At 38.7% G+C, this 26,685-nt stretch overlaps 1 protein-coding gene across 4 annotated transcripts in view; it reads right to left on the bottom strand.

Annotated features, from left to right (window-relative positions):
- The window catches only part of INPP4A (inositol polyphosphate-4-phosphatase type I A), a 108,911-nt gene that overhangs the window by 30,610 nt on the left and 51,616 nt on the right, over positions 1-26,685 (bottom strand). For 2 of the 4 annotated variants that reach the window (XM_053969745.1, XM_053969747.1), the window contains exons 4-15: positions 16,819-16,881; positions 14,260-14,475; positions 13,401-13,445; positions 11,817-11,935; positions 11,572-11,688; positions 10,487-10,566; positions 10,018-10,129; positions 9,046-9,136; positions 8,223-8,370; positions 5,249-5,379; positions 4,784-4,888; positions 3,883-3,991 (exon numbers count right to left, since the gene is read on the bottom strand). In XM_053969745.1, coding sequence (XP_053825720.1) covers positions 3,883-3,991; positions 4,784-4,888; positions 5,249-5,379; positions 8,223-8,370; positions 9,046-9,136; positions 10,018-10,129; positions 10,487-10,566; positions 11,572-11,688; positions 11,817-11,935; positions 13,401-13,445; positions 14,260-14,365 — 1,163 coding nt within the window. In that variant the 5' untranslated portion in view covers positions 14,366-14,475; positions 16,819-16,881. Of the gene's footprint in view, positions 1-2,237; positions 2,256-3,882; positions 3,992-4,783; positions 4,889-5,248; positions 5,380-8,222; positions 8,371-9,045; positions 9,137-10,017; positions 10,172-10,486; positions 10,567-11,571; positions 11,689-11,816; positions 11,936-13,400; positions 13,446-14,259; positions 14,476-16,818; positions 16,882-26,685 lie in introns of all 4 variants that reach the window. The other 2 variants (XM_053969744.1, XM_053969746.1) reach the window with 2 other exon arrangements.

The raw sequence follows: 26,685 nt of genomic DNA, 5'->3' as shown, positions 1-26,685 counted from the left end.
GGTAGAGTTTGTACACCAGAGGGACAGTTTTGCTGAGGAGAATGTGGGTGACAGATTTTGCCATCAGATACAGAACCACCTTTTGCAGAGACATCTTGCTCCATTCTCCCTCTCCTTACAACACAGATACTTCACTGAGGCCTTGCTTACAAACATGTTTTATCATATATCTACTAACATTATGAAAAGAAAATCTGTGCTTCTTCTAACACAGAAATGCCACCCAGATCAATAATGCAAACATTGTTGTATTAACAAAAAAGTCCTTCTGCGAGTATATAATTTCCTCTACTGCAGATCAAAATCAAGCTACACCAGCAAAAGCAGTTTTATGATAAGTAAAAAATCAACATGCATCTTCATTCAAAACTGTTCTTTGTGTAGTTTCTGTTAGCACACACAATATACTAAACTAGGGACAAACATATCTTCATATGGGGAAAATGCAGCTACACAGACTGCTTATTTGACAGTGGAGAACAGATTATGCCCTTTTAAGTTTAGGTGTCTACAGAAGTTGCGTATCCGATCCAAGACAGATGCTCTACAACTGCTGGAGAAAGAATAGCACTTCCAAAGGGTAATTTGATCCCACCTGAAAGAGTCATTCACAAAAGCTGCCTTTTAACTTAGGAAAGAACTCAAAGCTGAAGTTGTGCTCTTAATTAATTATTTGGAACCAACTGACCACTACTCCCTTTGTCAAGCAAAATGCTGGGTTCTTCCTTCCCAGTAGGAAAGGTACCCAAATACCAGGCCTTTACATCAGCTCCAGCTGTGCCAAGTGTGATGTCCATTCTCAACAAGGCATCAAGCATGACAGAACACCAATTGTGTATTATCTTAATTCTTTTTTCCAGTCATGAATGGCTTCAGCAGAGTAACAGAACAGAAGAACCTACTGTCTGCACCCATCTCAGCACTGTTAAATGGAGACAGCCACGCTGAGAGGTTATGTGGAGAGGAGTTTCTTTTTCAGGAACAGTTACCACAGATCATGACCTCCAAGGAGTGTGAACTCCTCTGCTACCCTTAGAACAATGCTGTTCATTTCTGCAGTGTATCTGTGAGGTAGGACACGAGGGTTGCATGGGGCACACTTCAAAATCATGCCACAATTCCAATTCTTGTCCCTCAATGGATATTAAGGCAAAAGAGAAGCCTAATGTCAGTGTCTGCCTGAGCTCCATTACAAAAGAAAGATGAGGGATTTGTTTTCAAAGGATGTAACTCAGAAGTGATTCTTAGAATAGTTTCCTTGTTTGTGCTCTGGTCACCCACCCGAGGGGCAGAGAACAACCACTCCCCAGTACTGCTATCCCATACAGCAAATTAATCTTAGCTTTTAGGGCTTTCCCTGTACTTGATTTGTGCTTTCTAGTGACTGGTGATCTTAGTGACAATTCCTCTGAGCAATTTCTTTCCACGACAGTGTGGTTAACATGCATAAAGACATAGTTGGCAGAAAAGGCCATGCAGCATATTGAGATTGGATTTAGAATTATTATATTTTTAATCATAAACATTTGCTAGGATGATTGGGGAAAAAATATGGTGTAAAGTTCACATATACTTACTTTCCAACCTGCAACTGCTTTTTCAAATGAACAGCTCTTACTGTATTATACCAGCAAACTGTAACACAGACTGAAATTCTCAGTGAATTAGGGGTTCAACCTTAATAAGAGTAATTTAGAGCAGAACTTCTGCATTTTTGAACCACCTAGTAATGTCAGCTTTTTGATAGCACTGAACACTACAAAATTAGGAAAAGTTTTATGTGAAAATGCTTAAATAAAGACATGGAATACAAAAAAATACACCATGCCAAATCTGCCACTATTAAGGTTTTAAAATACATAAAATTATCTTAATTATCTTCCATCACTGGCAGAAAAGTTTCTCATTCCAGATAGTTTTCATTGGAAATAATAAAGGAAAATATATAAAATTCTTATGTTCCGATTTTCAGTTTTTTAACTTCTTATGATCAGAGAGATCCAGGAATGTAGCTGTTCATTGCAAACAAACATTGCAGATGAAATGAAATTCACTCATACATCATGTTCTACAAAGCAGCTACAATTACTTAGAGCACAATTAGGGATGCCATGATGCATGACATTAAAAAGCCCTGCACACTTTAAAACACACCAGATCTTTGCCAAACAAAAGGAAAATAAAACAACCCAGAGAACAGAAACCCTCAATAGAACTCTCAGAAACGGAAAACTCACCAACACTCCTCATAACTGCTACAAAAACAAAAAACCAAAATAAAATTAGCAGATTGTTAGCAAATACCAAAAGCAGAAACAAAACAAAGTATGATTGGGGAAATAACTTATTTGAGTCATTTTTTCAATAAGGTGGGTATGTGAAGTTGTAAGCAAAAACCACAGATTGCCAGATGACCATGAGTTATCTGGGGAAATGCTATGAATGCACCAAGCACAGTTATGCCAATGAAAGAAGGAACTGAATATAACAATGAAACTGAGGAGATGAATCTCAGTTCTACTATACTGGCTTTTTTGATAACATAGATGTACTTAAAATGAAAGTTGCTCTTCAAATGTTGAACCTGCAGTTTTAATGGACCCAGAAGGAACAGTTCTGAAAAGCTTAGAGGAAAAGTACTGGATAGAAATTAAACTCTCCAATCAACTTAATTATTGGGTGAGGGGAAAAAGAACAAATCCACATGGGAAATCAGCTATTGCAGGAGCAAGACCCACTTCAGTGGCTAGACTGACAGAAGGAGGTTATTTCAAAGAGCAATAGTGGTATCAAAAGAATAGAAAGGGTGAGCCTGGCATACCAGTGTTCCCAAGTTTACAGTTTCCTCTAGTCCTCTCCTAGTGCACTCTGTCAGCCTGAATAATTACACTAGATGTTTTTGCACCAATCTTTTTATCAGTACATATCTGACTGACGTTCACAAGATGCTGCTATTCATTTCTCTACTGCCAAAATTAATTCTGCAGTTGATTCCCATGTCATTCCCTCGTCCTATCAGCTCTAAATCCTACTAATCCTTTATTTGGAAGGGCATTATCAAGGTCTCCTTTTCTCTTGACTACAACTCCTTGTTGTGCTGCTTTTGTGTCTTAAATGTTCCATACAGTAGCAGAAGCAATGCAGACTCTGCAGCACTCTCCCTTCTCTGGGAGCTGGAGTGGGTGCCATGTTAGCAAATGTGACCTTGCCAGCTTCTGCAATTCCTACAGTTCATACATCCACACTTCTACAGAGGTCACTTGGCAGTCCCTGCAGACAGGATCATGGAGGTCATGTATCCTGCCTGTAGGGCAGAGGCCAAATTCAGAAGCCCAATCTGTGCATAAACCTTAGGCAATGCAGGAAGGCCTCCACCAATAGTTTCAGAACTAAACTCATTTTGCCAGCAAGGAATTTACGAATCAGGCACAGCAGGTTCCTACTAAAGAGAGCTCAGCAACAGGACCTGGAAGCTATGAGAGGGGTGAAAGTCTCTGAAAATAATGGGTTGAAGCATGATGTAGTGCAGCTGAGGATGTTCAGCAAATGTTCTGACCCACAATTAGGCAGAACCCAAACCCAACACCTAAAATAGCTAAATTAAACCAATCAACAAGTATTCAGAAAAATTAAAGTTTTCATAAAAAGACTGTTAGAAAGAGCCTATCAGTAAACAAATAAATACAGTAAAATAAGGAGGAAACTGTTTTCCCTCTCCTTCTTTGGGAAAAAAAAACCCACAGAAAAATCTTCAATACAAAATATTGTATAGTAGTACTATTGAATGAAATAAAAATAGAATGGAATGATTTTCCAAATAACTGAGCATGGACCAGGAGGAAAAGGCACAATAATAGCTGACACAATAGTATTTCTACTTACTGTTTCTTTGCCTCTTCAAATTTATGTAGCTTTTTCCGCAAGCCACCTGATTTAAAGCCTTGACAATGAGCTGCTGGTGCTCCTATGGTGACTATGTCGTAGTTCTGATCTGGGATGGACAAAAAGGACTTACAAATGAAAACCTGTCATCTTTAATGTAGACAAACAATTGTGTAAGTTCAGAAACTTTTCTGAAAGTAATTTCTGGAAAATTTTGCCATGGTTTGAAAGACATGGAAAACTGAGTTGTTCTAGAGGCCCTGGAAATCCATCACACACTTTTTCAGGTGGAAGACCCATACATGAATGCAGGTCCTTTGTTTCTTAATCTAGAAGACTGACAGTGAAAAAGAAGTATTGAACACTGGTCTGTATACAAAGCTTGCCATTACTGGAATCCCTCACATGGACACGTGAGACAAGTGTGTGTCCATGGTCACAGGGAATTACTGTTAAAAGAAGGGAAAGCCCAGGTTATTTATGATGAAACAAGCTTGATGTGAAAAAATGTGATTTTGCATAACCATACATGTTGATTCTGGAGAAAAAGCACACAAGCTTAACAAGAAACAACAGTCAGAACCTTTTTTATTCTAGTGCAATTCAGAATGTCTGGAAGGGACACAGCAGCTTAACCCAACCCTAGTGCAAAGGCTAACTTGTGCCACCTAGAGTTCAGTTAACTGCAGAACCTAGTTTTGCCACCTGTAGAACAGCAATAATTATACTTCTGCCTCTTCTTTTGTAAAGAGATTTGGAATCTGAGAATAGAAGGTGCTACAAAAATGCCAAGTAGCACTACTACAGCAGTTTGTAGAAACTTGGCTGTATGGTTGATGACAGAAATAAAAAATAGTGGAGAGAAAAGTAACAAGACAAGTGAAGAAAGAGAAACTAATACCTGATCCTCCATCATCCTGGACTCTCATCCTCTGTATATGTAAATTTGTAGGAACAAACTCCAGTTTTTTATCAGCTTTCAAGCTACTGGCTTTAAATGAAGGACCTGAGAAATGCAAGACAAAAGTAAGTATAGAACCCTTCTTCTTGTGCCTATGCTAAACATTCAAGAAGCTTCATTCATCATTTGCTATGTGCTGAAAGCAAAGCAGAGAAAATTAAAAAGAAAAAACAAACCATTTTTTTTTGTTATTGTTCACACCTTGTCCTCTACTTTCAGAGTAAGATAAGAGAATGAACAGAAGACAAATATTCCCAGGTAATCAGCAAACTCACAATAATTATTAATAAAAAAAATAGAATAGCATTGTTTACTCATCATAAAACATACTAGGTTCCCAGTTTCAGAGAAGCACTAACAATCCTGGTAGAGAAGAATCACGTTTTCATAAACAAAAAAAATCACCTTTATACTGGTGCAGGTCAGTCAGATTTTCCTGGTAAGTTAAAATAATTGTTTGGTACTGTGTAACTATTTGTCGACGAAGGCTTTCCCAACAAGGAGACAGTTCTCCCAATTCTTCTAGTTCACAAACCCTGGGGAAAAAAAAGACAGTGGGGAGGGAGAGGGGGTGAGGGGAAGAGAGGTGTTTATGTCCATAGTCCACTTGACCAAGAATGACTTTCACATCGTATCAACAGAGCACCATCATCAGCTGACACACTCTCAATTTACTGTGTCTGAGCTACTCACCAGGCTGGAAAAGCTTCCAAACACACATCCCAAGCACATCCCAGAGCAAAGGTTGAGCACTACTCTGAGGTAGATTGCTTCCTCACAGGCAGAATACACTATACTCCCTCCAGGAGCCTCAGGTGTTGGTCATAAGCAGAGCTTCCCACCTTTCTGCAGGAGCTCTCCAACTATATGAGGATTGGTAAATGATGGGAACTGTCATCTTGTCAGGTGACTTGGGAAAATGAGGACTTTTTAAGGACATTTTACTGAACCGTGGTGGCTCTTAAACTAATTAAAACCTCTGACAGAGGTTAGGTGGGATATGAGCACCTATCTGATGTTAGGTACAAGGAGTATATTCACTGGTAAGGTAGGTACACAACAGTTTGCAAGGCCAGGGAAAGCCTGAGAAGTGTAAGCATTAAGGGTTTGGAGAGACTGAAGATGAGCCAACAAAACCTTCATCTGAGGTCCAGGATTTTGGGCACTCAGGGTAGAATAAAGGAGGACTGGACATCCACAGATATAAGCAGGAAAACCCCTTGTACCCCGACTGCCAGGTTTCCAGTCACACATGGCAATCCTTTGTTGCATACTGTTCCCCAGCAGCACTGCTGAGAAAATACTCAGTGTATTTCATGTCACGTTTGTATTACTCTCTTCTTGGACTAGTGTATTATTTGGAATAAAGGAAGAAGGGGAAAAGATAAACAAGTCAACACCAGACACAATTCAACAGTATATTACCCCAGAAAAGGTAGAACAACCATCTGTCAAAAGGATCCAGCAGTTCTTTTTGCAGTTATCTCAATACCTCTAATTCCATAGTTTTAACCAATTGTCTGTGTGTATTTTAAGACAGCATTTCACAGAGAAACTCCACACCACACTATTTAGGATATTATCAAAAAGAGCTAAATTTCCAAGAAAAACATCAGATTGATTTGCCAACAGGCAGTGTAAAGTATATTTATCAGTGCCCTAGATAAAGACACTTCCAGTTTCATCATAAAACTTGTTTTCTGTGTAAGATGTTATTATGATTACCTCATCAAACTCCCTGCTCAAAACCAGCCATGCAAATGAGCCCTGGTCTTCCTGAAGTAAATTCACAGCTTACCACTCCAAGTTTACTTGTTTGTCCCATAGAGCCAAGACAGCAAGGAATATGGATGCCATATATAATGAGGCAGTCAAAATATCACACCCCTCAGGAGATGTTTCCTTTCAAAGGGCTCTGGCCCAGAAGAGTTTTATCTAAGAGACAGCAGTTGTGATTATACAAGGACATTTTAAAAGTCATCAGGATGTGAAGACAAAAACAGCTGTGCTTGTGTAGCTGTCTCCCATTCCTCTGGGCTGCAGCACTGAGAATGGAGAACAACGTGTTTGGTCAAATCTGAGTGACTCTATGAATACAAAATGTGATTGTGCACATTATTGAGGGTCACCTCAACTGAACAGAGACAAGGGAGCCTTTCTCAGTAATTACATAAAGGCCTATTTACCTTTGAGCCACACCACCCAGTGGATATACACAAGGTCATATTAACAATCACCTGGGCTGTTATCAACCTGTACCTGTTTACAATAGGCATCCACTGATCTCTGCATGATTTTACCAAGAGCCTCTGAACAGTCACATTTCATGGTCAAGGCCTCAAACTTCACTGTCTACTGTCTTACAGAAAGACACATCTTTTTGCTCATTCACCCTAAATTCTCCTTATCTTCAAGTCCTTAACCTATATCCATCATACATGGCACCTTATGGATAAGCTTCCCAACTCTTTATTATTATGGTTGTACCTCATAATGAATAGGTGCTTTCAAACCTACTATGAGGAAAGCTGTAGAGAAACAAAGATACAAAATAAAAAACAAATAACCTATGACTAAATGTGCAATGGCATATCCCCAGCCTGCTCCACCAAGGTTGTAGCAGGACAGCTGAACAAGGTACAGCATTCAATTTCTAGAATCTAAGCACACATCGGTAAAAACATTACATCAGAAAAAAGAATCAATGTGAAGTTCAGAAACTCAGTTTTCCCAGGCATTACAAAAAGTCTCTGCCATCTTCCTGTGAGAGTTTGTCATTTTCAAAATATGAAAATACCTACAATGAATAGATTACCCCATGATTTTATTTCACAATATCCCAAAGGCACTGAAATGTCCTAATATACAATAACAAGAGCACTAGTTAGTTTTAATTAAGGTCAGACTTAGTTAAGGCCTATAGGATTGGATTCAAACACATTCAAAATAAAAACCCAATACTCAAAAACACAGCTAAGATTCTTCAACATTCCAATCTTGGCCTTTATAAAGAATACATAAAACACACAGCCTACAAATGTAGGGAAGAAACATTCATAAAGGAGTATGTTGCCTGGAAGAGAGTTAATTTCTTCAAAAAGAAGCAAATTCAGACTAAACCTACAAAATGCTTAACAGATTTCCTTCTCCCTTCCACCTCCTAAAATGAGGCAATGTCATTACTGTACCACAGCATTTCCTGTTACTTGCTTTTATTCTGTTTTACTTTCCATTCAAAACTATTCTTCTGACTCTCAAAGCCATTTCTTATCTCACTGAGTAGTCAGTGCATTAACCCAGATATATTTATGCCTTTGTAACTCAGTAACAGCCACATCACTGCTGTATTACTGCACATGTAAACCATCCCAAAACTCACCTTGCTGCATCTTCCTCTAGAAGCAGTTTCACAAATTGTCTAGGGATGTGCAGTGACAGGATGCTCTCTGCCATCTGCTCCAAGATTCTCAAGTGGTTTCCATCAGTGGTTGGGAAGCGATACATTCGGCAAATGGCACCACCAAACACTAAAGAATTAAAACCATATTATTTAAGCCTAGGGTTTGACTTAAAAGTATACAAAGTCTCTTCTTTCTTAAAATAAATGGCTTCAGTTCACTAACATGCTGAAACACCCTGCTGTAAAGATCTGGTTTAACCAGGCACCAGTCTACCTTTTGCAAGCATGGTCATTCTGCAATGGCCATTCTTCAAGCGTTTGCAGGAAAAGCCTCCACTCCAAATGACTTACTACACTGCTGAAGAAATTAAATGAAATACATATTCACCTTTTTAAATGCTTTTATTTTTTTGTCTATGTACTATGCATTTTCTTCTCATGCAATCATTTGCTGGAAAACTAACCCTTCTGCAAGATTCTTTTTTTAAAGCAACTTGCTTTCCTCTGTCCCTCTCCTCACCCTGCAACAATTGTTTAGGAATAGACTATGAAATTGCATGGAAAATGTTATATGACAGTCAATCTAATGGCAAGAGTTTGCTTCTGCTGTTTTTACAATACAGAATAGTGCATATGATAAAATTATTTATTCTGGTATGACCCCCAAAGGACTGCTCAATCAGCAGCCTGTTCCTATTCAAATGAAACATCTGCTGAAATGCCCTGGGGCCACAGGCACACAGGGAGAGATTAACTTCTATTGATACCTAAAGCTTACTTGTTACAGCCCAGGGCAGCTTACCAGATTTCAGTAGTGCATCCTTCCTCAATGAAGCATATTTGGATCTGATTCCTAAGGATTCTGTTAAACTTTCATCAACTGGCAACACAGTCTGAACAAAAACAAAACCAAGAAAAATCAGAAATAGTAAAGAATGAAACCTCAGTGCCCAAACAATATGCAGTGATGACCTATCAGAAAGATTTCAAAGAAATATTCAACTCCACACATGCTTTAAATAAGTATTTCAAATATTTTTACTGTGGATAAAAAATATCACAGGCTGGAATAATAAATCCTAAGCATTCCTATTTACTTCTACTGTACAGTTCAAAATGCCACAAAAATTTTCATCCAGCCTTTCTATTATTCATGCTAGCACAGCTCCAGAGTCCTTACAGATACTGTATGAATAGGCATGAACAGATCTGGAGGATAAAAAGGGATTCTAATGCACACTGTGAATATAATACATATGCAAGAGTGCAATGATCACCAAGATACTCAAAGCACAAGCTTTACAGAATTAAATATGTCTAGGCTGAGAAAGTGCTGCAAACATCTGCTCTCAAACAATTCTGGGAATTCCCTAGCATCCTCATTACAGTTTTGCTTAATGGTACCTTCCAATCCACAATGTGAAATAAAATACCACATGTCTTTGAAACTGGTTATCCATGCACCAAGTGCACCAATGAACAGTACCAGAAGCCTCTTCCAATGAACAACATGAGTATTTGATACTCATGCTTAATTATTTTAAATTAAATTTTTTTCCCAATACTTTTAACCCCACATGTGAGCACCAAGAGCTCTGCAAAACTCAAAATGGCTTCATCACCATTAGGCTGCTCCTTACAGTATTTTGAAAATGTAAAGCACTACTAAATATCAAGATGGACAGGAAAGTTGATGGCAGATGTCAATCTAGCTTATTTCAATGCTGGTAATAAATCTGCATTCTTCTGAATTTGGTCCAATGCTCATACTCACCCTTCCATTAATTGTATCAGGTGACCTTGTCACTGGAGGCCTTTGGTCAGATTTTTCCTCCATCTGCCATCCAATAACTGTGATGTTACCAACACGGTCACTTTCAGCCGACCTGCAACAAATACTCTGCGTTGAGATTTTTTTGGAGGAGGACCTGTTCATCAACAAGGAAACACTTATAAAAGGCTATTAATCTTCAAACTTAAAGAACATTTTAAACAGGAAGCTTTTCAACTTCATTTGGAATAATTTTATAATGGGTTATTCCAACAGGAGAACATTCCCCTTATTCTGCAAGGATGCTGTACGGAATTGAAGGCAGCCTAGGTAGTACTTTATATATACTTGATATCAAAACAAGGGAGTTTAATTAAGTCCATTTCAATTTAGTCATGACATAACAGGTTTTCACCTCATCTTAAGCATATTTTGAAGAATTAACACTTAAAAGAAGGAAAATATTACAAACCTTAGTGTTATGTGCAACCTGTGGTACTTCTCCTGAAGAAGATCCTTTACAGTGAACGTCCCAGAACCCAACAAATACATCTGAAAGAAGATAAGTTCCAGAATTTTATTTACCTTTACAGTGAGCAAAGGCTTTGACCACAGCAGTGAAGTGCAAAATACTATTATTATGCATAGAAGTCCAAGAGCAAAACCATAACTAAATATGCCACATATAACTAATTAAAATATCTTAAAATTTAATATATTTGATAATTTATACAAGTTTTGCTTCTACTGGAGGATAATATGCATTTTTATGTCTTAAGGAGGCACCTAATACATATGAGCTTAGGCCAAGCAATACAGGAACATTGAAAGCAATGACTGAACAGGGAGAGCTCAGGATGCATTCTTGACCCAAATTTGTCTCCTCCTGAAGAATTTGCTTCCTCTGGAGGTATTAATTTTTTCCCTAGAGCTTCCCCATGAAGCACTGAACAGAGAGGGACAGCTCTGCTGCCCCTGAGGAAGCCATGGAAGAGCAGACACATGGGGCCAGAACCAGTACTCTGAACAGCAGTTTGAGAATAAATGGCCTGTATTGCCCACAAATCCAAGTAGCAACATGGGAGCACTGACACTTAAAGTTTTTTTCAGTAAAGGAACAAACCTTACCCCTGAACAAAATCTAATGTATTAGGACAGGGTGATTCCCAGAATTCAGGTGCTCTGTTCCAAAGGACAGTTTCATTCTGGCATTTTGGCACAGGCTAGAAGACTCGATTAGGGATGTTGGATCCTATTCATTATCTAGTTTGCTAAAGATGCCCACAATGTAAGAGCACAAGTGACAGGACCTTTTTTATTTAAATCCATGGTTTCCAAACTTGCTACAGACAAGCCTTATTTGAGAAAACCAGCAATGTTTCACACTCTGCCAAGCCAATCTCATTTGTTTCTCCTTTCCCGACCCATCTTGCTTTCTGTATGATCAGTGCTGCTATCCCTTTGTTTTCTTCCACAGAAGTTACTAATTTTATCTCTTTGCCTCTCATTTCCTTGCTTCACACTGACTGGGCAGGCAACAGAATAAAGAAAACTTACTGTTCCCTGAGATCTGTCTTTAACATCATACACGGAGAGTTTGATTTGTGTCATTTGATTGATAAGAGAGTCTTGGAAAAAGGCAATGCTGCTTAAAAAGATAGGATTACTTGTTCCCTGTAATCATAAACAAAAAGCCAAAAGTTAATGTAAGGTGATATTTGTTAGGGAAGAAATGATTCCTGTGTTAGCTTTGATTTTAAATCTAGAATATTTTGATTTTAAATCTAAACCTCAGCACTCACCTCAATAATTTCTGTCTGTGCATGCTTCGTCCAGAATGCCTGAGGAGGCGTAGTTACACTCACTGCTACAAAACTATTTGGTTTTCGATCTAGCGATGGAGTTAGCAGCTCACTGCAAGCTTTAAGTATGCAACAGATACAGAAATTTAGATTCAGGATCTTTTCATATTGCTGTAAGACTCTACATTTTTATAAAACCACGTTATATACCCTGACCAATCAAACCACAAAGGGCTTAATATTCATTCTATCACCACACTATAAAAGCAGACATCACCCACCTTTGTGCACGCAAACAGTAAACATGCAATCAGCTCAGTCTGGCTCCAAGCTCTAGAGCTGCGATTTGAACTTTTTCTCTTCTAATACATGCCTGTCCACCCCTTGGCAAGCTCATCCTAACAGCCCACATGCACGAGTTTTCCCCTGGGAATCTCATGACCATGGCTGCATTTGATTTGAAGTCACGCTCCATTAAGCCCATTATCAAATGGCATTTGCCCAGGGACAACCAACAGAAGCACCTGAACATTGATCAAGCAGCACTACTGAGGAAAACCAGCTTGTAATTGTAAGATGACAGCAATTTATTTCCTCTAAAATGCTACTGTGAGTTTAACTGCTGGGAAAGGACTATGGCAAGTAGGAAAAAACTTCCAAAAATTTCAGCGAGTGACTCTACACAATTACACTAAACTGCAGAGCCAAATTCTATACAAGTAGATACAAGTAGCTACGGTGTGGTCCAACTCAGCTTCAGCTACATGCAGGAAGTTAATTCTGAAATTTAGCTAAACAGCTTTGTAATTCTAGGTATTTTTAATTTATCTGAAAATAATTGAAATATCCCATTCAGTTCTGAGAATGCTGGTTAAGATTATTATTCATAACACAATTACACACAACTGAGAAAATTTTGTAATTTTTCATTAGCACACTGTTAAGAGCAGAACCTTCCAAATATGAGTCCACTATTAAGCCAAGAAAAAATCCTGCAGTTGAAAATGTGGACTGAATTTTCATGAAGAAAATATTTTTCACTTATTCTTCAAGTGAGGTGAGTCAATGCACAAGCTTCTTGTCCAAATTCAACCATCTCACAATTCAAGTCACTTCTGCATCTCGCATTATCACTAGACAGCAAAGACCCCAGGAAGGAAGTTATATGTAATTTGCAATTCTTAGAGAACATTCTGCCCTAAAATGGTGTTTCCAGCAAATCTTCAGTTTGCTTGAAGACCTGAACTGCTGATTAACTGACAGTGAAGGCAGTTTCACTGCATCTTCACATAAAAGAAGTAAACATTTAATAATAATAAAAATATTCACATAGTAAAATTCTAAATTTTTTAAGATCGATGTTTTAGTTACAGTCTTTTAGAAACTTCACAAAATGAAGCTGCTGGCTGCTTATGAAAAGATACTGAACAGGCAGCATGAAAACTGTACCACATCTCCATAAAAAGCAGAGCAAAGTTGCAAACCTTACTATATGATATACACTTCAAAATCAACACATACAAAACCCCACACATATTCAACAGCATGCATTATCAAAACTAGCATAAAAATCACTAAGCCTACCTAAACTGAACTCTAAAATCGGCTCATCTGGATCCTGAATGTTTCCTGTAAAACAGAAAAATTAACACAAGATTAGCCAATTCACATCACTGCTATGTGAATTCTTTCCTGAAGTTGCAATCACATAAAGAAAGAAATTACATTTTATACAAAAAATACTTTTCTTTAATTCAGTGAGTCATGACAGATATCTAAAACACTTATCTGGTAATCCTTGGTATCTAATAATTATTTGGAAAATCTGGGATGATCTCAGTTTATAAAACATATTAAAATATATAAAGCTATATGAGATTATATGCAATATGGGAATAGCAAATGCTTAATATCAATAGAAAACAACAGGATTAAAGCCTGAGCCACTATTAACTCCAAATTATTAAATCTGTGGTAGTTAATAGGACATTTAAAAGTACCTGTCCCAGTCACTAGTGAAAGCAAACCTCTGAGGGTTAGAACCCTAATTTAATAACCATAAAAGATAAGGGAGACAAGCCTCAGCTTCCTGAACTCTCTTGAAAATTTTATGTCAAACAAGGGTGTTGCCAAGACTCTTCTTAGACCATGACATTATTTTGTTATTTTCTCCCCATTGCTTATTTTTGAGTGACAAACATAACTACACAAAATGTAACTTAATTTTTTAAAATCCCCCTCTGATTTCAATGTTTTTTTCTATTTTAAAAGCAGCAAATTCAAGCTTTTTAGAATTTTTTAGCATAATTCCTTTATCTCATCACCTCCAGATAACCAGACAGATTTAAATCTTCCAGCAATTAAAAGAAAAAAACCAACATTAGTACAAGGCAGATTGTGGAAGGAGCAGCAACAGAGCAGTAGCTGACAGGAAGGTACAAACCTGTTAGAGAAAGGCCAACCATGTCAGAGGTGACATCAATGGTGGAGGCCCTCTGCACAGTGCGGGATTTGGCACCATGGCGGGGGCTGTGTTCTCTTGCTGTCATTTTCTCATGAAGAGCCCTTCTTTTGCTGCTTGGCTTTACTGATGGTTGTCTCACAGAGTAGCAGAGTGCAGCAGGTTGTCTCCAGCTGCTATTCCTCTAACATTACCATGCTAAGCAACAGAGAAAGCAAAAACATACGCCAACATTTTAGGCCACTATCAGCTACTGTTATTTTCAACAGCAGCAAACCTACTGCCATAAAATCATCTCAGGTCATTCAAATAAAATGTTCAAGGCAGATCCAATGCATAGTAATCCCATTTGGATGAACTCTACATCTGCAGCATTTTACAGCAAATTGTTGAAAACTGGACCACATGCAAGAAAGCTTTTCTGTCAGAGAATGGGGTTTGAGAGAGACAAGTTAACAGACCAGCTGCTCTTCTCCTTTGTCTAAGTTATTAAACCATCCTTAATGAAGTTTCGTGGTTTCTAATCCCTGGGGAGCACAAGTAAATTTGTCAGATGGGGCCTCTGTCTGCAGAGGAATCGCTAGGGATAAGGACAAAGGGACAACAGGTTGGTGGAGCGCAGAACAAAAGGGCAGGAAACGTTGTCAGTGTCAGCACACTGTGTTGTTCTAGGCTCTACTGCAATGAGAAAGGGATAATGAAAACTATAAATACTGGGCCAGAGAGAGGTTGAAATTCTGGGATGGTGGTGGAAAGAAAAAGCAGAAAGGGAGGATGCTTGCTGATGTGGCAGATGGCAGCATCTGTACTTTTCCTCCACTCTACACTTTTTTGAACTACAGACATCCATGACAGTTCTTCCCCTCACAATGCCTATGAAGTGAAAAATTACAGTAGGAAAGAAAGCCTACAGAAAAATTGGTTATAATTTTAAATGTGAATATTCCTTCAATCAACCGTGCTAGCGCTGCAGTTATGGAACTTTTGTATTTGTTTCACACTCTTATGACAAACTCCATTAATTTAGCAAGTGAGGAGTAAAATGAGATAAACCTGAAAAGTACTAATAGAGTAACTAATACCTTCCCAGCAGTCTCTCATTCATTCTACAAAACATTTGAACCACACTGCAAAATGGGAGAATATTTCTTTTCCTTTTAGGTTGATGGACCTAACAATGAGCAAGATGTATTTTAATTAAATAAAGCACGTAGCTTCCATTTTGTTCTAAAACACCACTCTAAATCTGTCAGAAGGCCTCCAAAAGAACATTCAACCTGCTTAACTTAAGTCTCTGAATTTAATTAGTCAGCATATCTCTCTGATAGTTTTCAAAAGAATCTTCTTCTCTCCACAGGATACTCAAGCTTCTTAACTACCACTGCTTCACTGGACATCAAAAATTCAAATGCATGTAAGCATGTAAGACAACTGAACTGAACACAGCCCTGGCCATCTACATCAGCATAGAAACCAGACTTTAAATGAGGAGCTCATTCTAGGGAGGAAGGAATTTGGACTTTGCCTACAAAATAAGCCAGTCTGTTACCACTCAGAACTAAGAATTTGATTCAAGTCAGGTTTATATAATACGTCATAAGTCAATTCCAAATAGGAAAAAAAAAATTCTTGAATGGAAGGAGAAGAAATTGAGATCTCTGAACACCCTATCCCCAAAGCTCTGAAACTCAGTGACAGCATACAAAACAGCACTGTGCCTATATATATATAATTTCTGATAGCCAAATATTAAAGCAGGCAGATTTTCAATTACATTGAATAGTTGAGGTTAGATAAATTCTGGAGTTTATCTAATCCAACCCCCTTGCTCAAAGGAAGCTTCTCAGGACTGTGTCCAGTTAGTTTTGGACAAGAATGCACCTCTTTAGCCAACCTGGTTGTTCCAAGGTTTGATCACACACAGTAAAAAAGCTTAATTGTATTTATTAATGTTTAAGTGGCTAGTGAATAACCAACCTCTCTCAAATAGTACTGAATGTCCTAGTATTTATTCAAATAAAACTTTCATCAAAATTCTTTAACAGTTTCCAAGGCTTTCCACTCTCTTATATTTTCCCCTTCTTTCAGCCATAGGCTTTCCTTGGTTTGTTCTTTATATAAAGTGTTGTTTAACAGTCTGTAAGTCTATTAAACCTAAGTGCCTAATGAAAAGACCCACAAAATGTACTTGCAGAGATTTAGACAGGATGCCATAGGCCCTTCCCCAAAATCTACAAATAGCATATTATAGAATAACTAACATGTTCACAAAGGTACAGGTCAGACAGCAATTAGGTTCAAGAGCCTGGCTGCTTTTCAGCTAAAATCTCTGCAATACCTGACATCCTTACAAAGGATCAATCCTTGATAAGTTAAAAGAGAGTCAGGTATCTAATTTGTTTCAAAGCTATTTCTATTTAAAAATTACTGAGTGTAGTAATTTTCCAAGGCTCTCAAAGACCTCAACTAGTCCTTTAAATTGCAATATTAATTTATCATCTAATGATACATCTTTACATTACTTACAAGGATCATACTTACAGAGGGCTCTTTTCCTTATGTGGGGAGGGATTTCGTATATCATAATATCAGTTAAATCCACATCTAAAAAAATTAACAAAATAATCATCATAAATCCACAGTCTTTTTGTACTGCATAAGTCACAACCAGTGGGCAGGTACCATTCTCGGATTAACTGTACATGTAACTTCTGATTACCAGTGCTCACAATAAAGTTTACTGAAAACAGAAAAACTGATCTTCTACTGGACCTCACCAATCATTAGTGATGGCAATACCCAGTCAGAGTAGGAGCACAAAGAAATAAACTTATGCTGAAAAGGACTGACTTCAGTTCTGCATTTGGGTAGAACTGCTGTAAGAAACATACATAAACATGTTTACTAAAAGGCTTGATGCTCTTATGAAAAAGGAACGTATATCATATGTTGAGTTTAAGACAGTGTTTGTTACTATGTTTGCTTTTCTACAGCTAAACTTTCAAAACGTTGTTTGGAAGAGTTATAACTGTTACTGTCATGAGAGAAGATCCTGTGTCAAAACACGGAAGTTCAAAAGATCAGGATGTAGGTCTCTTACTCCATTGGGTGAAAATACTCTGTGATGGAGGCTTCTACAAACAGCTGGCAATGAGCATACAGTAAAAGCAAATTATTTTTAAGCTTACCACAGGTTAAATGAAGGTTTATATTTGATAATGCCACTATCTTATTCAAGTACATTTACATTAAAAGACTATGTCTTTTAAGACCCCCCATTTATACCATATTGCAGTAAAAGAAATTGGGAATTCCAGTCTCAGTTTCTTGCTTTAATCACCAGCCCTACCAATTACCCAAGACTGCTTAAGAATTTAACATGAGCTCTTATCACTTACAGAAAGATATTATCTCACCTAAAGAACATAGGAGGCAGGTGTCTGATCTCAACTCACCACTCAGGTTCTCTGTGCAGCCAGTGGTGAGACACAGGCACTTCCAGAGAACAAGTCACTATTTTCCAAGGCAGGTGGGATGAGTCACTTCCTGGAGATACCTCCCTCTAATTATAAAAATTATTTAGATGACTCACTTAGTCCTGATGCTGCAGCTGGGCAAACTGGATCCCTCCTACAGTTGTGCTAGCTCAGGCAGGGATGAGTTCCCTTTACTCAATGCATAGCCAAACAACAGGTGCTCTGATCCTCTCCTGAATGACAATTGTTTCAACAATTACAACTTTACGATCGTGTTTCTGATAAGAATCAAAGGAAGTAGCATTCTTAACAAATTAAAGGTAGCATTAAGAGATCACATAGTTTCCTTAGATGGTATCTATCCTTAAATGGGTATTCTCCAAAGACTGGTACCACTCAAGCAGACAGCAATGCCAAGGCTGATGTAATTCATGTTGAGGCAACCTCTCCTGAAGATGGCATGATTTATCTATACATAGCCTTTGGCTTTGCTCTTACTAAGACAGCAGACAGTGGATGTTGGCAAGTTGTGCAGCTTTGCACTCCATGAAGCTTTGCTGCAAGCCCAGTTTTCAACAGAAACATGAGAGGCTGTTGTTGACCTCCAGTATCAGTAAAGGCCACATCCACAGTTCAGAAAAGGCCTCTGAACAAGCCTCCCTTCAGTTATGTGAATATTTATGTCACCTTGAGTCAGATCCTTCCAAACTCACAGAGGCAGCAACACAGACTATGTCTACTGCAGATCCCTAGGCTAACAACAGTTTCAGTCCATTCATTCCATGATCTAGGCCTTGGGAGGGCAAATGAATGCAAGTGATGCCAGCATCCAATTTGAACCTTTGCCTCCCACTGAGATTATTTTCCCACAGACATCATCAGCAGGTGTCAATTTGTCAGCTCCACAAAGAGGCTGTATCTCCCCGTTCAGTCTGCTTCTTAAGAGGTTCCCCTCATAACCTGGTTAAATGTCCCCTTCTTCCAGAACCTTGATTAACAAAGACAAAAATATTAAGTTTGGCCTGAAGAATCTTCTTGTCACTCTCTAAAGCTCCCCTGAGGATTCTGAGTGAGAACAGGGAAAAGTCTTCCACAAGAAAATGAAATCATCTAACGCAAGATGTAACAAATGTATTTGTGCAATGTAGAAATCCCTGAATGCAACCTTTCAGTGGTATTTAGATAAAAGGGCATTTCAGCACCAGCAAGTGACTTGTTTTCTTTTTGCTTTCCTGTCCACAGATCCCACTTAGTTACAGATAAGTTTGTAAGTCACAAAATTTATTCTTGATCCTTCCCCACTATGAACTTCCCCACTATAAACTCAAATAATCTAAAACCCCAGTTTTACCTCTTTAATATATTTGAGTACTTTTAACAGGAAATTGCAATTTAGGTAATTTAGTTCTCTGTGCAAATTAAAACTGTCTATATTCACAACAGAAATACAATCAGCATTCTTCTTAATGAGATACTGTTTTAATTTCACTTGTCATTACATTACTTTTATTCCTTTAGTGCTTCTAGGAGCACAAAAATACACACATCCAGAGGTGGAAGTGAGCATTTGTAACACACACGTCCGTTAGCTAAAAAGGAAAAAGCAGAGCTCTGTTTCACTTTGCAGAGCAGTTTTTATCAAGCTGAACATAGTCCAATGCCATGGAAAATGCTAAGTTTTGCTACAGGGAAGTTTGAAGTCCAATCCTCTCAGCCTCCTCCATCACTTTACCAGCAGAAACTGAAACAGCTTACAAGTGGTCTTTGTCCCAAATTAACCTTTACTCTCTTCACAAGAAATGTGCTAGGCACTTTGTGGTAAAGTTTCCTGTGCATGTGATGAGTTCTCTCCTCATGACCTGGGGTTCTCACACTGCCTACACAGACATGGAGAAGCCCATGAGAACAGAATATTTTCTGTTGAGGAGTCTGGACTGGATACACTTCTCTTGAGTTTGATGGTCCTTTCAACACCCTCCCAACACCTGCCTCTCCTAGAGCAATCTTTCATCATAACCATGAAGCTAACAATGCTGAAACACACTGCTCTAGCTGGAAAAAATAAACTCCCTCTCTGAGCTCCTCTTGCTGCAATAAAGAGTGAGGCAGGGAAAAAACCCAATGAAACAAAATAAACCAACCAACCAAACAAGCCCACAAAAAACCCCAAGCACCCCCCCAAAACAAAAAGAAGGAAAAAAACCCCAAAACCAAATAACAACCCCAAAAACCTCAAACAAACAAACAAAACCCAGAAAAACCAAACCAAAACATCCCAACAAAACAAAAACCACAAACAAATCCAAACCCCAACACTTTATGACATGAAATGGAGATGAACCAGACACACATAACATTTGCTAAAGATTTCATACTGCTGTTGTTTACAGATCAATGGCATTAACATATCCTCCTTCATGCAGGCAATGAGAAGGGGACCACAGAAAAGACAGAGGGACAAAAGCACTGAAACAAGATCTGTAATAAAAAGTTTTGGTCAAGTTTGGATTACAACAAAATGTCTAGGGAACTATCTGATCTACCTGCCTATAATATTCATCCACTCTGCAGAGTGTAGTAATCACTAGCACTAATCAAAGTTATTGTATACTGGGCAAAACAACCCAGGAATCCCAGTGCACTGATAGCACTGTCCTGTGTGTGTGTGATGGGATGTGACATCCTGCTCTGAAATCACTGAGCTTCACCTGGGCAACAGGACTGCACCTCAGAGTCACAGTGGAAACTCTATTTTCCTGACACTACATTTTCCCACATGGAAGGAATGGCCCATTAGGGCACAGGCACAGCAAAAAAATCTCTCAAGCGCTCTTCATTTCCACACGGCATTGTTCTGACTCACTGTCATTCTTACACTTACTATTTTAAATGTTTATATAAATGAAAAATACACAACAGCACCTAAAGACAAACCAGCAATGCACAAATTCTTTCTCTAACATATGTGTTTTAAATAAGATATAACTAATTGACTCAGGATTTGAAACAGTGTCAAGTATTTAGAAAATTAAAAATAAATGTTAGTGTAGGAGTAATATTCCACAAAGTTTATTACTAAGATTTAGGCAGCATAGCAAAACTGCGGTCTTATGCTACTGATGCAAATCTCCTGGTGCATATTTCTCCATCAACACTTTTGTACTCCTGAACTGTGTTTTGTTCATGTATTTCTGATCATGTAACTTTTTTTCTTTTTACAGAGTACATGCCTACGCTTATGCCTAATGGTCACAATACTAGAGATCTTTTAAAATATTTTTTTTTCTGTTGTTCCAGTATCTGATTTCTTTGTGCTGCTTTCATTTCTTCTTCCCGGAAAATAAAATTGTTTGTATGCTTACACTGACCTTTTTAAATCAATGGGAGAGAGGGTTGCTGCAGGCCAAGATCCTGACTGCATGGCTCTTCCCTGCATTTCTTTCTGGAGTCATGTGAACAAGTGGTGGGATGCTGGCAGTTTGGAAGCATAAGCCTCTGACTCCTCAGAGGCCAACAACAGTCTATGCTTCCCACCACTGTTCCCATTTCAACGCCTCAGTGGAACAGCTGTCCCAGTGAAAGGAATCCTTTCGAATGCCAGCACTACCCTGTGGGTAAACAGTAAGATCACCCTGTAACATACAAAGGAGGGGGTGTGCTGCTTTGGTCTCCTGCCAATTTCTCAAAATAGTTTCCTTGACAAGTTACAGGAGGCTTGTCACTAGTGGTGTCCCCCAAGGTTCAATTCTGGGCCCACTACTGTGTAACTTAGTCATCAAGGACTTGGATGAAGGGGCAGATGCCTCCTCAGCAAGTTCTAGTGACACAAAACTGGGAGAAGTGGCTGATACCACAGAGTGCTGCGCAGCCCTTTGGAAAGACCTCGACAGGTTGGAGGGATGGGCAGAGAAGAACCATTTGAAATTCAATGAAAGCAAATGTAGAATCCTGCCCTTTGTGAGGAACAAACCTGGGCACTAGCACAGGTTGGGGGCTGACCTGCTGGAAAGCAGCTCTGCAGGGAAGGACCAGGGGGTCCTGGTGGACAACAAGCTGTCCAGGAGAAAGCAGTGTGCTTTTGGGGCCAAGAAGGTCAATGGTGTCCTGGGGACCATCAGGAAGAGCACTGGCAGCAGGTCGAGGGAGGTGATCCTGCCGCTCTGTTCAGCCCTGGCGAGGTCACATCTGGAGTGCTGTGCCCAGTTCTGGGCTCCTCAGTGCCAGAGAGACATGGAGCTCGTGGAGCAAGCCTAGGGAGGGCAATAAACATGATTAAGAGACTGGAGCATCTCTCTTATGAGGGAAGGCTGAGAAGGCTGGGCCTGTTCAGCCTTGAGAAGAGACTGAGAGGGACCTCATCAGTGTACACAAATATCTGAAGGAAGGGTGTGAAGAGGATGGAGCCAGGGCCTTCTTGTTGGTGCCAAGCAATACAAGACACAATGGGTAGAAACTGATGCCTAGGAAAGTCCATCTGAAAATGAGGAAGAACTTATTTACTGTGCAGGTGACTGAGCACTGGAACAGATTGTCCAGAGAGGGTGTGGAGTCTCCCTCATTGGGGATATTCAAGAACTGTCTGGACACAATTCTTTGCCAAGTGCTCTGGGATGACCCTGCTTGAGCAGGAGGTTGGACCAGATGTCCCACTGTGGTCCCTTCCAACCTGACCCACTCTGCGATTCTGTGATTAACTTGTAGCAGAGCAAATGAAACCCAATCATGTAGGAATCGTGATATGAACTGATGATCATCAATCACTTTAAAATATACTGGAATTATATTTGGAATATATTGAAACTGGCTGGTATTTGGCTGCTAAATTAAAAAAGCCCAAATCAGTAGCACAAACCTGGAATAAATAAAGAACACGAGGTACAAAGAAAATAGGTAAGTGGCTTGACTGTCTCTGAAGTGTCATAAGAGGAAACCAGACCAAATGTCACTGACATATTTCTGTGAGTTTCATTACAAATCAGTATCTAAGATCAATAGCTTTCTATTAGAATACCATATTTAAACAATTGTTCCTTATTTGTGAAAATTCCTGTGAGTTTCCCCAGTTTTGACTATCAGCCTTACCAAAATACTATGTTCTTTGTTGAGGTGTAATTGAGCAAAAAAGCTATTAGAGAAAATAAATGTCATGTAGTAGATATTATGATGTTATCTCTGAGACAGAAACAACAAAAAGTAAAGTTTGGTAAGAATAACAGAAGGTATTTCAGCTGCTCTGACGGTTTTCATGTGTAAGAGGAGCAAACAGCTGAGGATAAATAAAAATGTTGCAGGTACTTATTTCAAAGGTTCATGTCTCCTCATGCCAGCATATTACAGGTTAGAATGCTCCATTCAGACAGAGAAAGTAACAAGTGTAGCTGCAGTATGTGTTGTGCAACACTTTATTCCACGATAACATTCTTTTCTTTCAGCTACTAACAGATCAGATGTAATAAACAATTCAGTCCAAATTTCCAAGAATTCAAAGAATATTAAGACTCCTATAGGGTATGGCCATGGATTTCTGGAGTACAGGGCTTTTAAAAACAATTTTCAAGTAACTGTAACCACCATCTACTGGTTTGTTTTCAGCAGCTAATACTGATCAATCTTCAGTACTGACACAGTTTAGTGGCCTTCAAAAATTAATTTTAAAAAATAACGACTTCTGTAGAGATGATAGCAACAATCACAAAAAAAGTTATAAATGGCATGCAAAGACAAAGGGTGTATATTAATGCTACCTTGCAGCACTCAGTGCTCAAAAATATGAACTTAAATGTCAGAGTTTTGTCAATTCTCCAAGCACTTACATGACTTCTAAAACTGGTATGTTACTACAGGCCAAGTTTACCTGAATTTCACTTTTTTTAGAAGTAAATTTTGCATGAATACAAAAAAAGCCTAAAAATGTGAATGATGTATCCCAAATTACTTTCCTTTCTTAAGTTCATGACTAACTCATTCTCATGACTATTTGGCTCCCAATTTTTGCATGTTAAGGCAAGCCACAGTGACGCCAACTTTTGCTAACTTCTGTTGCCTCCCACCACACTTTATCAGAAATTCTTAAGCATGCTGCCTACCTCAGCAGTCAAACCTCCACAGCAAGGCAGCAGAAATGATCATTTTGCCCATAGCTACCTATCTTGATCTTCAGGCCCAGATGAGAGCAGGTAGCTACATTTCAGCCACACTGCATTTACAGTCCATCACCTCAAAGCCACTTTCAGCAACAGGTTAAACTAAGCTACTGAATTGCATCACAGAGTGGGCACATGTTCCTACACCCACTGTTTCTGCTGGAGAGGCAGTACCTTCTGGCCAAAGGGTGGGACCAAAAGCTGGGTCATAAAGACTGGGTCAGAACAAAAGCTTAATCAAGCCTGAAGTCTTCTCTGAGAGCAGGCAATGCTAGAGACTGAGAAAAACAGTATAATGAGCAGCATTGGTATTCTGTGCGGCATCTCCATGTTTGTACTCCCATATTCAGCTGACAAGCACCCTGAGAACTTCTGAGCTGGGCATCACACCCAGACATCGTATTTAAGGTCTTTACCAGTGTCCATCACTGGCCCTTGCAGCTGTTACCCTGTAGCCCTGTAGACACCACACTGCCATCACCAGTGACTAGTGCAGGGCTTGCAGGGCTTGCAAAAATTGAGCATTTAGGTTTTTCAGACATGCTTTGTTTGAATTTCTATTGACCTGCCTGCAACTTTGTTTTAGCCTGCAATTAAATTTGGTTCAGCTGTGACAACATTTTTTTTCCAACTGCACAAATGTCTGCGGCTGATTTGTTTTAATTTTTGTTTATATTTGCATGGTACTATTATAATTTTACAACTCAACACAATGATTTAGTGTAGAAAAATAAAGGCCTGGCATGACAGCAGAGGCCTTCAGACTTGGAGACATAGGATGGAGTAGAAGCATGGGATAAAAAGTGGACACAGAGCTGGCACGTGGACTGTAGCTATAGCTCACCCATGGTCACTTAAAGAACAGCAGACTTAAGGCTGGACAAAATTAGTTCTAGAGTGATCAGTTGTATGTATGTTATCACATACAGTAAATCTGGATGTAACTCAGAGCTGCAGACCAATGAAAAAAGAGCCAAGTTTAAAAGCTTGTCAGCAAATATAAAAATGACCCTAAGTGGATCCTGGAATGGAGAAGAAGAAACTACCAACATGAGCATCATATTCCTCAGATATTCAGATCCTTCAGTATCCGAAGTCCTTTGGATGCTGACAACCGCTGAAATGCCTCCACATACCCATGACCAGAATGAAGCCACCTTACAGTCCAAAGGGGGAGACAAAAGGTGAGCATTACAGCATGATAGAGGTAGACACTTTATGTGTTCAATGAATTGAACTGTACAGTTACTTATTGAGACTTTGCCCTATACAGAAGCATTATTTATTTTCCAGTAATTATTGGATCCAGCCAATTAATGATTCCTGGATCAGGCTGTAATGAGTTTTAATTATAATAACAACTACTTGTCTTTAAATATAACATGAGTTTCATCTTTGCACTTATATAAAAAGATTGTGAGTGTAACAACATGTATGTGGAATTTTGTGCCATTCTTCACTCTTTACATGTACCAGGAGATGCTGTGGTCCCATGCTTCATGAGATAATTTATTCAACAGTTAGGAGCACTAATTTTACTGTTTCCAGCCTTTTCAGATCCTGCAGATCTCCCCTCTGCTCTACAGAGTTCACTGACAGAGATTTTATAGACTAAAGATGCAAGAATGAGAGCTAGCCATAAGAGGCTAGTCAAGACAGTTTGTCATCATTTGGATGATTTCCACATTACAAGCACAATATATCTACTTCCACTGAAAACATAATATGATTGTCTGCACACAGAGATATCACTGTGAATCATGGACATCACTGTTATACATATTTGTCAAATAATTTTTTAAAAAAGCAAATGTCACAAAACTCAACTTTTTAACTTTTAGAAGTGAAATAAGCTAGAGCTGCATGACAAAACTAAATGAGACATTATTAAACTCAGTTATCAATAGCTTTCAATCTTTTCTGATTTGAAAACGCCCTGAAAATTTTCCAGTGGAAGAACACGCTAATTTAGAGCTACTGATTGTGGGTTGTATTCCTCAGTCACTTCCCACCAATTTTATTTGCATAGTTCATGGACTATTTAAAACCATCAACTTAAACATTCTAAGAACTAAACAGCTGTTTCCATCTGCTCAGAACTATACAAAATATTCACCTAACATTCTAAATTTTTCCATGTTTGGTCTCAATTTAGAAGCAAATATGTATTTGGAAAGTGTGAGCAAATGTCTTTCTGGGTATTTTCCAGTTCTGAAAAGGGAAAGTCTATTAATAACTTTCTTTATGCAATTAAAAAAGAAAAAAAGAAAGCAATCTTTTTTCAAGAATGCCATCTTTTTTAAACAAAGAAAACAAAAACAGAGTGTAACTGAAACCCTACAGGGCAAATAGTTCTTCATAAAGTATACAGTTACAAATAATTAGCACATTTGCTAATCCAAAACAAAGTGAGTAAGAAAAAAAAATCAGTCTGGCATTTCCTATTTGGAAGAAGTCAGGAACCACTGGTTGAAATGATGGAGAATAGCCTTGACCTTTTAATACTGAAGCAACAACAGTGTCATAGCCCTGTGAAAACCCAGCTACTAAAGGATGATGCAGAAAAAGTGTTATTAGTGTGCATCCAACAAGAACTTTGTTAATTCTTCCATTCTGAATATCTCTGTGGCTAAGTACCTTAAGAGGGATGGCTCTGCGGTAATACAGACAAGATGTTTAAGGAGCACTCTACAGACAATGAGCTACTAAATTGCATCCTTATTTTGGCTATGAAATTATCTAACTGCTAGAGAACATCAGGTATGCAGCTTCAGTTCACAATAAAGTCT

The sequence above is a fragment of the Vidua macroura genome, chromosome 2, assembly GCF_024509145.1.
Source record: "Vidua macroura isolate BioBank_ID:100142 chromosome 2, ASM2450914v1, whole genome shotgun sequence".
NCBI lineage: Eukaryota > Metazoa > Chordata > Aves > Passeriformes > Viduidae > Vidua > Vidua macroura.
The sequence above is the reverse complement of the archived record's forward strand: the minus strand, read 5'-3'. Positions and strand labels throughout refer to the sequence as shown.